At 41.5% G+C, this 11,308-nt stretch overlaps 1 protein-coding gene across 5 annotated transcripts in view; it reads right to left on the bottom strand.

The window, feature by feature from the left end:
- The window catches only part of GPR161 (G protein-coupled receptor 161), an 11,681-nt gene continuing 373 nt past the window's right edge, over positions 1-11,308 (bottom strand). Inside the window, exons 1-8 of one of the 5 annotated variants that reach the window (XR_004161666.1) lie at positions 11,095-11,302; positions 10,186-10,296; positions 9,674-10,085; positions 8,305-9,029; positions 6,574-6,678; positions 4,213-4,344; positions 1,459-2,486; positions 1-343 (exon numbers count right to left, since the gene is read on the bottom strand). Coding sequence is in view for 4 of the 5 variants with exons in the window: in XM_010719919.2 (XP_010718221.1) it covers positions 2,239-2,486; positions 4,213-4,344; positions 6,574-6,678; positions 8,305-9,029; positions 9,674-10,041 (1,578 nt within the window). In the remaining variant the exon portion in view is untranslated. Of the gene's footprint in view, positions 2,487-4,212; positions 4,345-6,573; positions 6,679-8,304; positions 9,030-9,673; positions 10,086-10,185; positions 10,297-11,094; positions 11,303-11,308 lie in introns of those variants that run through there. The other 4 variants (XM_010719935.2, XM_010719919.2, XM_010719924.2 and 1 more) reach the window with 4 other exon arrangements.

Raw genomic sequence — 11,308 nt, 5'->3', positions numbered from 1 at the left:
TACAAAACACGGGTGATTTTGTGCACTCACACGTGACGTGAAAATTTTTGCTCCTAAAAAAACCCTATTACTTTTGGCCTAGCACTGACTTCACATCACCCACTTTTGCCCTTTCCACATTCGCTCAACTTGTTTGGAAGCAGGAACGTGAAAGAAAAGGGATGCAGATAAAACAATTCAAGCTCTCTGAGGGGAAGTGAGGGGAAGCACATACCTTCAGGAGCACTGACCACTATAAACAAGTACGACTGAAGTATTAATGACAGCAATAATAACCTCAGTGCAGGGCATCTCCTGGCAAACAGTGGGACAGGTTTTGAAGTGCTCCCAAGTGGCAACTTAACTAACACACAGAAAGTAAAACAAAACAAAACAAAATAAACAAACAAACAACAACAACAACAAAAAAAAAAAACAAGGAGTGTGAAGCTGGTATACACACACTGACTGTCACACCAGTCCACAGCTCATTTCATTCTGCATTATTCAAAGAGCTATCTTATGGTGCTTATGTGTTCTTGCTTTAAGAGCCTATTCTTAATCAGGAGACCATGTACTGAATTTTAAGCATGCGATTCAATCTTATGTGGGAATGTCATGGATTCAGGCTAGTTCAAAAAGACCAGCTGCTTTATCCACAGATTGATATAAGCTTGTGCTGAAATGTATTTCTGAGTTGAGAAGATGGACAAACAGGATGTCTAAAATCAGAGATGAGGCTCTGTCTCAAAACTTTTTTTTTTTGTTTCTGTACCTTTGAGAAAGTTGCAAGCAGACATAATTTACAACCATCCACTTAATTTTTTGACCAGATGTAAACAGTCTGCCTCTCCCAATTTCCAAAGAATCTGCTGCAAAAGCTCAGATCACTTTCAAGAAAAAAAAAAAACAAAAACACTTAAAATGAGAGACAGTGGAGAACAGACACAGAGTAAATAAATACAGGTCCTTGGTCCATAAGTCCATTTGCTACTGACACCTAACCTCAAGAAATGGATATCCTACTGATCCATCTCCTTGAAATCAACATTAAGGCAGGGAAGTATTCTTCCATAAAGGAAGAAAAGGTCCAGGCTAGAGAGGCACAGAGAGGTTCCTCATACTGGGCATTCTCATAAGATCCACTTCATCCCTCTTTTCATAACAAATCTTTCCACCCTTGCAGCTGCTTTCATTTCTGGCTCAACTGTTGCTGCATTCCTCTTCTTTGGCAAGCAAGGCTGATCAGCCCTCTCACACAGGCCTAACAAGGTAAAGTCTGTACAGTGCTTAGAATGTGCAAGGTGCAACATAAGTGCTAAATGGTCTTATTCTAGAGATTAATGCATTAAAACTCCAAAAAATATATGTACTGAGGTAACTATCAAGTACTACATTCTCTCATGATTAAAAAATAACCCATAGAATTTCATTCTATAGAAAAAATGAATCCTGCATATATGATTGAAGTGGTAATACCTTATTTATGTTCTGTCAAGCTTCCTGCAGCTGTAGGGTGATCTTCTAGTCAAACAAAAGCAGGGAAGAGAGTTGCAGTTCTCAGAGAAACTAAGAACTCTGCAGTGATGTCTTTCTCAAATACTTCTGTGATACTTCCAATGCTGGTCTGCTTCCATCCATTATATCTGGAGAAGCCAATGTCTCGTAAAGCAGAAGAAATATACAATTAGGTTTCATACCTAGCATTCTGACAAACGGCCAGAAATATCTGCTAGCAAAAGTAAGAAGAATAATAACGTACATGAGCTCTCTGTAAAGCTCAATTGTTGATCCTTAGTGAAATCCATGCTCTATGATTTGGGAAGTAAGACTGCGTGTAGAAACCAACGTACAAGCTCTCATCAGAATACTCAAGCTGTCAAGTATAAATGGATGATCTTAATGTTCAGAGAAGGATCACTACAATTATTAAACACTGCACATACTTTTCATTTCTGTGTCAGGTTTGGCCAAAAAGAGACAATGTGATTCAATGGACTAATCAAATCAAACTCTGTGTTCCTATGCTCTGCGTGACAGGTTTAAGATGTGGCAAAAAAAGGATTCCAATAGCACCCTGAACAAGAAGTAAATACTGCTGCAAAATGCTGATGCAAGTACCAGAATTCAACTGACATTCATGTGCTCAAAAAAAAAATCAATGAAAACGTCTCAACGAGGTATCCTGTTTCTGTTCAAAGAGAACATGGTAGGTCCTGCTTAGTGGTTTCATTCAGTTACTTTCCTCTAGTTCTTCTGTCAAATGTTCCCTTCATCGATGCTCTGAAGCTGAAGTCTTTGGCTAGCATGGGGCCTGATGCCACGCCGTGTGTTCATACCACTTCCTGGCAGAGTCCGCACAGGAAACAGAGCTCCTGGTAAAGCACCTTCCCCAAACAAGCTGATTTTCACATCAGCTTCAATAGCTCTTGCTAAACTGGATGCATAACTGTCCAGAGATTTATGAACATCAGCTTTTACATGAAGAACAGAATTCTTTGCAGTTTCTGAAAGGAATAAAAAACCAAAAAACAGTAAATAAGAACAAACACCATGGCTGTGCAAACACATCAGTATTGAATCATTTGTAAAGGTATGACCATGCCTTCTGTAAAGTAACTACACTACAAAGTGCATTTACCAAGAATATCCAGTATTTCCAAACCATTCAGTGAAAATAAATTAAGTAGAGAAAAATTCCCTCCAATTCAAATGAAAAAAAAAACGTGATCTGATGAAGCAAAGCATTTATACATGTATGTTTAATTTCCAATTAAGTGTAGGTTGAATGATTTTCTGAACCTGAAGAGGGGGAACAGTTTTAAGCTAAAAAGCGGGAGGTTTAGATTACATGTGAGGGGGAATTTTTTTGCTGAGAGGATGGTGAGGTGCTGGCACAGGCTGCCCAGAGAAGCAGAGGATGCCACATCCCTGGAGATGTTCGAGGCCAGGTCGGATGGAGCCATGGGCAGCCTGAACTGGTGGGTGACAGCCCTGCCCATAGCAGGGGGGTTGGAACTAACTGATCTTTGAAGTCCCTTCCAACTCAAGCCATTTTATGATTCTAATCCATGCATGCTCTTATTATTTCATAACTGTAAAAATGAGATAGGTTTTATCCTTACTCAATGCTTTGAGGTATTCTGCTCATTCGTGCACTGACCACAATTATTTATTATTTAGTAAATCCAGTCATTCATTACCAAGACTTCTAGATCACACTCCCACAAGAATCAGCCTACCTTAAACTAACCTTGCAACACTTCAAGTTCACCATAGTAACACTTAGTTACTGCAATATCAACATGAGCTGACTGAAAAAAAGCTGCATCTATTTCCAGCTTTATCTATTGAGAAATGTGCCCAGTTGATAAAGTTAGAAACAAACAAAAATAGAAACAACACAATTATATTTAGATCAATGAAGCCTGTAAATAGAAAATTTCAAGGCTATGACAAAGTTGAGAGTAGGCAGCAAATGTGAAGCAATGAATTAACAGAATCAAAGTATGAAGGCAGGAAAACGTGTTCCTTGAGAAACATAAAACAGACTGCAGTAGTAGCAAGACAAGTGGAGTTGCAGCGAGGATACTGCTGCACAGCACAGATACGGTGCATGAAGGGAATCCCAGCTTCTAACTCTTGCCCTTGCCTGTTGCTGCTTCAGAACTGAAAGAAAAACTTGCTCTTACTCTCTGCTGTGCTTGCATTAGGTGTCAGGTCTCTCAAGGTGAACAGTCATTAGATATGCTGGAGCACCTCTCCTATGAAGAAAGGTTGAGGGAACTAGGCTTCTTTAGCTTGGAGAAGAGAAGGCTCTGAGGAGACCTCTTGCAGCTTTCCAAAACTTGAAGGGAGTGTATAAACAGGAGTGGAAAAGACTGTTTGCATGGGTTGACAGTGATAGGACAAGGGGGAATGGTTTTAAACTGAGACAGGGGAGGTTTAGGTTAGATATCAGGAGGAAGTTTTTCACACAGAGGGTGGTGACACACTGGAACAGGTTGCCCAAGGAGGCTGTGGATGCCCCATCGCTGGAGGCATTCAAGGCCAGGCTGGATGTGGCTCTGGGCAGCCTGGTCTGGTGGTTGGCGACCCTGCACATAGCAGGGGGGTGGTCCTTTTCAACCCAGCCATTCTATGATTCTACGATATGTTCTCAGGTAATTCAAAAGGTCCCGAGAGGCTTCCTGAGAAGGTAATATATTTTGTTCTGAGTATTTTCATACTTACCCCTAAGCCCACTTTTAATTTGCTCTACTTCATCTTCAAATGTCACTGAACTCCTTCTTCGAGGAGGACAGACACAATGTGGAAGAGAAGGGCCATCTGAGCTATAGTCTTCAAGAAGCATTGTGTCTGTTCCTGAAACAAAGCAAGTGTTCTCAAAATGAAAAACAGCAATGCTCAGATACAATAACAAAATTACATGAAGAGAGAAACCAAAATGTTAAGTAGTGGCAAAATCTTTTCAGTCTGCAACAGTTCCTTCAAAAGATGTCTAAACCCAGTCCTCCTGGGCAAATTTTAGTTTCAATTAAATACTGCACACAAAACAAATGAGGTCAGAGTTTTCATGGAAAGGATTTGCAATTCTTTTCTTGTTAGTGATATAAAACCCCAAGTGGCTTCAAAACGCTCAGCTGCAGAGATTATAACATCAGTAGGACACGATGTAAAGGTGAATCCTTACTTTCTGTTAATAGAGGGTAAAGCCAAGGGCAACTTCCACATCTGATCAAGACAGAAGCTAACAATTACAGCTGCCAAATGTCATGCTTGCAATCAGACCACAATGGCAATCTGAATTGGAGACTTTTTCTCTACAATTTAGTTTTTGACAACCTATTTTGATTTTCTCAAGTGTGTTTTAGTAGGGAGTAGTTGGGAATAATTTTTGTCCAATTAGTTCATTTTCAGTTTATCAGTCATTTCACCTCTCAGTATTTGCTTTGCACCTTTTAGAAATAAAACCGTGTTCGAGCACAAGGAAATTCATCTTGACATCTCTGCAGTGCTTTCATACAAGCAGCAAGACTGCAGCTTAGTCCTCCCTTGTGATGCTGGTGTCTTGGCTGTACAAAGGGGAGGCAGAGCAAGCATTCTGGGAAGATGCCAAGACAACTGCTGCTGAGTGAGCAGCCCTCAGAGAAGCCAGTATTCCAAGGCACAGATTCCTTATGTGTGATCTTCACCACTATTTTCATGGCATCCTGTGACATGGCACCAGGCCAGGACAAAAGGAGTCTTCACAGGTTTCTTAACACCTCCAGGTAGTGACTTCTCATCCCTCTTCATTCATTTCAATACTTTTGGTTCCCAGATTTATTCTTATTTATTCTTTTTTGCAATAAGGAAGTGTTCCAGTGCCAATTTGGCAGAAAGTGAGAGAAAGATATTGCTGGAAATGCAGCTCTAGACAACATACCTCTCCATAGGTCTACTCTTTGTTGACAATTCATCAACAAAAAGTTTATCAGTTCACTATATAAAGTGAAATTTATGATATATGATTCCCTTAAGCACACAGTGAGCTGATGTTCTAACATACAGCATAAAACACGTTAGCAGCTTTCTGTGTCGTTCTGTGGATCAACTGGGTTTGAGTCAGGATCAACAGAGGTTTGAGCCTGTCTGCTGAAAATAGTTGACTCCTGATCTACAAAGATACCAACATACAATGGAAGGGTGCTACTAGCAAGGTAAAAGATACTTTCTTCTTTGAAGCAGAACTTCTAATGGCTTAAGGTACAAATTTGGTTTGTTCATTTAAACTGCTCAGTATCATTCCTCAAATGATGGTAACACACAATGATTTCAAACAAAAACAGGTTTCATCTGATGTACTCTCATTTGTCACACACAGTTGCACAATACTCACAGCAGGCATAAAAATACCAGCATAAAATTACTACCTAAATAAAACCCAGCTCCATAGATTTCCTTTAGAAATGCAAGAAACAAACCTCTAGTATCAAGCAATTGTTAAAAGATCTCCCTCTGGTGTCTCTAAAGCAGAACTACTCTTTTAAAATAATTACAGATCAGTTAAGGAGTGGTAGCTGAAATAACTGCCAGAAAAATCTCGTTAGTTTTGGATAGAAAAATCACTGGCAGAAATCTTTCTCCCTTCTCCAAACTACCTTCAATTCAGAGATCTTAAGTAGTGACACAATCACAAGCTGAAAACATCTGATGCAGTTATGTTTAGACTGCAGGGTCAGCGTGACAAAGCCTATTACAAACTAGGAATCAGAGAAGCATTCTCCACGTCACTTTGTTGCTCTGTTTCTTGCAGATACAGGCAAAGTTCAAGAAGAATGACAGAAACTGAAGGAGAAAATCATAAGCAGTATGTCCCATTCCCAGGAAGTATTAGCAAGGGAGGGTCATTAGTCCTTGCAAGTAGTTACATTGAGAGCAAGGAAGGAAAAGAACTGCAGCGATTTTGTTGTGACAGCTGGAACAGATGCTTCATGTTTTCAATCCATCAAGAGACATCTGAGCATGTAAACACCGATTATCCCAGAGAGTTCTGCCAAGTTACAAGTGCAAACTTCTGCCCAAGAAGAAAAAGCAAGAGCCTTTATTTACCTGAATCCTGTGAACAGCTGAAACCTGTGTCTCCTGTGCTGCTGCTGTTTCCTAATGTCCGCCCACCTGCCATGAGAGCAGTGAGGTGAGGGGATAGTCCCAAATCTGCAAAAGAGTTTCATTCTCATTACTCAGTAGATGGTTAAGTGGTCTGTAAGAGTAAGAACTTATAGTAACACTGATTCTACCATCTCATTTACTCTTGTATCTGCAAAACTTACTGTTCTTCCAGAGCATCTGGACCTTCCATCTTACAAGTAGAAATATAAGGTGAGCTGCTTTTAAGTATCTTTGGAGTCCTTCCATACAACAAGTCTCTCTTCTACCCACACTATCTCTCTCTCACTCCATTTGCAATTGCACGTTTTATCAGCAAGCCAGGCTGAACACTGAGCACACATACCCAGAGAGATGGGATCACTTGCCAGACACCTGCTAGCTAAAGAACAACCTGGTAGCCACCGGCAGGTAAGACAGCCCATTAGCATGGCAAGAAATTTACTAGCAATACCAGGGCGCTGAGAGAGCTAGCTTCTTTCAAATCCTCAAATATGGGAAGGAGGAGAATCTAGGACTCTTACATAAGTGCTGTCTTTGGATCCTGCATAAAGATGTATCTTTTTTTTTTTTCCTATCACTGCCCAGCTGGTACGCCCAATACATTTGAAACTAATCATCAGTTTCTTATAACTTGGAAACAAAGTTTTCCTATCTTTTCCCTCCTATCTCAGTTCCCAACATATTCATTCACATCATCTTGTGGATATAGATTTAGCAAAGGGAGGAGCATTAGAAATCTCTTGCAGCTTGTGATGTGATGCAGCTGCACAACTCCTTCTTTTATATGGAGTCTCTTCCAATGACTCCAGGTTGCAAAAAGACAACCGATGCCTTGCTATTCTCTTCTTACTTCTATATTTTAGACCTTCCTTCCCAATTAAGTAACTTTAGTTATCACCTCTGCCTGGATCGTCCCAAGGAACTATATGACAATGTCTTATTTTTTGGAAGATTCTAAGCAGGAGCAGAAAAAGGATCAAGCAAAAAATTAATTAAAAAAAAATATATCAGAATTTCATCACGTTACTACTTAAAAAAGAAGTTCTGAGCAGCTGAAGCTCTCAGACTGCAACTAAGGGGCACGCCAAATACGTTTACTGCTTTACATAGTTCTAGTGCTTAGGATCTTCACAATCATAAAAATCTGAGTTTACACAAATACTGTAATATAATAAGAGCAGTGTAACTTCCGTGAATCCAAGAGTTATAGTATAGAGCTGGTGTGGAGCTATATGTGGCAAAATCATAGAATCCTAAGGTTGGAAAAGACCACTAAGATCATCTAGCCCAACCATTAACCCATCACTACCACGCCAACTAAACCATGCCCCTCAGTGCCACATCTGCATGGCTCTTTAAAATCTTTAGGGAGGGTGATCACAAAACATGCTGTCAGTAGTGCTTAAATTCAATAGAACAAAATGACAGTTACAAGAGAAGAAGAGTTTGAGAGAGATTATTTTCATTAACTTAATTACTATGTCTCCTCGGACAGGGAAAACTTTACTGGCCTAAGAGGACGAGGTTTTCTCCTTTCAAGTGTCCGTGATAAACCAAACAAGATTGCTGAAGCCTCCAGAAACATCCCACTTTGCTTACAGAGCTCTGAAACATGCCAGCTAGACACAGATATGAAGAATTGCTCTTAGTGGTATATTAAGAATGTCTTACCTGTGATCCTATTGGAAATGCTGAATAACCTTGAGGTCCTATGCCGCTGAACAAATGACTCACGATAATACCGATCCCCAAAGCACATTCCTAGTAGTTCCTTGCGCACTGTTTTGTTCCACAGTCCATAAATTAATGGGTGGCAAATGGCACTGGAAAAGGACAACCACGTAGCTAATGTTTCCAAGGCAGGAGAAATACTATTTTTTCCCCAAAGCGCCTCTGATGTAATTACTACCATGTAAGGTCCCCACGTAATAACAAAAGCACCAATGACAACCAAGATGGTTATGAAAGCTTTGCACTGGTTGGCAGAGTAGACAACCCCTTGGAAAGCATTCCTTCTGCTTCCTGAGGACGATGTGGAAGTGCTGGAGTTCTTCCTCCCGTTCCTCTGGGAGTCCTCCTCCACAATAACAACACTGCCACAGTGGATTTTGCGGGCTTTAATCCTAGCCACACGGAATATGAACCCATAGCAGATCATCATGACCACAAATGGCAGCAACGCACACCAGACCTGCCAAAAGGCAGTGTAACCAGCCTCTTTGTGCCACGCTGCTACACACATCCACTTGAACTGGTCAAACTCCAAAGACGACCAGCCAAAGAGGGGAGGGAGGCAGCCAATGAGGGAATGTAGCCACACATACACAAGAGCCACCACTGCTCTGTTGCCTGTAATCTTCATTGGGTATACCATAGGGTAAAGGACAGCGTAGTACCTGGTGAACAACAACAACAAAAAAAAGTCAACAGGAGCACAAGTCAAGAACAGCAAAAAACATATTTTAATGATGTTGATATATGGCTCTTTTCTCTAAACTTCAACATATACTTTTCTATAAACCTCAAGGTCAATTATTTTTAACAGGAAGCCTGTTAAGAGTAATTGAATGTAAGAATACAGAGCTTTGCAGGTAAGACTGGGCTGAAGGCACACACAACTATTAAATCATAGAATCATAAGGTTGGAAAGAACCGACGATTATCTAGTCCAACCGTGCTCCCATTACCATTGCTACCACAAGCTACTAAACCATATCTTGTAGCTCCTCATCCAGATGCCTCTTGCAATCTGCCCCTGGGTGTGAGTTTTAAATTGTTGCTTCTTGTTTTTCAAGTAACATATTACTACAGCACTGTTTCCTTTAAAAATAGCTAGATGTGTGTCAGTTTTTTTTATATCATCAATGGCAATGTTTTCTTCTGCTCTGTGTCAAAGTTTCACATGGTACTGAAGGAAAACAACACTGGAACTGCATGTAGTGTCATCCAAGCAGTGCTTCTCCAGCCTGCAAACAGCCAACAAGTCACCCTATGGAATGACTGAGCAATTGGTTACCACTCATTACAAAAAGCCACTTACCGGTCTATGGCTATGAGTCCAAGAGTAAGCATGCTGGCTGAGCTGATAAGCATGTAGAGTAGAGCTGAGAAATTGCACCAAACAACTCCAAAGATCCATTCCCGCCTGATAGAACTGGTGACAACAAAAGGCAGCACCAGGACAGAGAGCAGAAAGTTGGAGAGGGTCAAGCTGAACACAAACTTGTTGCTCAGAGTGAGAAGGTAAGACTTCCGATAGAGGGTGACAACAATGATGAGGTTGCCCAAACAGATGAAAACGGCAATGACGATTATAGCAATGGCTTCAGTGACTCTGACCGCACTGTCTTCCTGCGTGGTGAGGTTCCTCAGACCATTCCCATTGCTGAGGGAAGAATTGCTGCTCATGGTCAGAGTGAGCAGAGCAGAAGCGGCCAAGACATGCTGAGCACCTAGAAGCAGAACAATACCGCTTAGAAATTTTCCAGCAACATTTCCTCACACTCGCTCCAAAGACTGGAAACTCTTCTGTCTGCATCAATTAAACCTTACCTGTAGGACGCAGGAAACCATTTTAAGTAGGAAACCAAAGGGGCAGGAGATTGCCAATGGGTACACTGGAGCTCAGTAGCAGAGCCAAGCCTAGAAAAGGGAAGAAACTATCTGAAAGACAGAAAGAGACAAGTGGAACAAGAGGAAACAAAGAAAGTTAACATAATTTATTTATAGATTTTCTAAGTTTTGTTTTTTTTTCCTAAGCCATACCAGCCAGCTGTATGTCTAGGCTGGAAGAAATAAAAGTGATGTCACTAAATCTTTGATTACTTGAAGGAACGTAAACATTTTTATTTATTTATTTATTTATTTAAAGTTTGGCCAGTTGATCTTCATTGTTATGCTGTGTTTTGCATATATAACATCTGCTGGTGTCTGTGGATGTCTGGCTACTCATACTCATATCCTGCTGACTCCTTCTTAACAGTTTCCAAGTAATGTCCAACGGCTCAGGGATCACTGCATGTATTCTCTCAGCATGCTCTCTCCACATTCATCATCACATTAGCTACAACAGCAATTCTAACGCCAACACCGAAGGCCTGGCATAAAGAAGCCTTCAGTACAAAGGGTACAAAAGACAGCTGGCTGTAGCCCACCCTCCAGCAGTACCCACAAACCCTTAATCTCGTCAAGTTTCAGTGCTCAGCACCCAGCCCGCTGCCTCACCGCCTCCTTTGGTCAAATCTCTACGTTCCCCTCAGTTCTTCAGCCCCTGCTTCCTCCAGCTCGAGTTCCGATCTCCTTCATCCAACCCCACCACCATCTGCAGCCCAACACACCAGAATACTAGAAAACCAGAAACTAGAAAACAAAGAGTTTGGTTTCAACTTCTCAATGCAGAGTTACTATTCACACCCCTAGGAGACAGAGGGGCTGAAGTTCCCCTGCCGTAACTGTGCCCACCTGCAGTCCCCGGCGGGCCAGGAGCACTCGGGGCACCTCTGTCTCACCCGGGAGGCTTTCGCGGCCCCGGGAGCGCCGTCAGGCCGCAAAGCCATCTTTTACTCATTTTTTTAGCTGTGCTTTTTTCCTACGACTCTCACGGAAGGCGCCGCAGGGCCACACTTTACACCGCACAGCTCAGCTCTCCTCGGGGCATTCGTCGCCGCACGTCCCT

The sequence above is a fragment of the Meleagris gallopavo genome, chromosome 1 (genome assembly GCF_000146605.3).
Source record: "Meleagris gallopavo isolate NT-WF06-2002-E0010 breed Aviagen turkey brand Nicholas breeding stock chromosome 1, Turkey_5.1, whole genome shotgun sequence".
Lineage (NCBI taxonomy): Eukaryota > Metazoa > Chordata > Aves > Galliformes > Phasianidae > Meleagris > Meleagris gallopavo.
The sequence above is the reverse complement of the archived record's forward strand: the minus strand, read 5'-3'. Positions and strand labels throughout refer to the sequence as shown.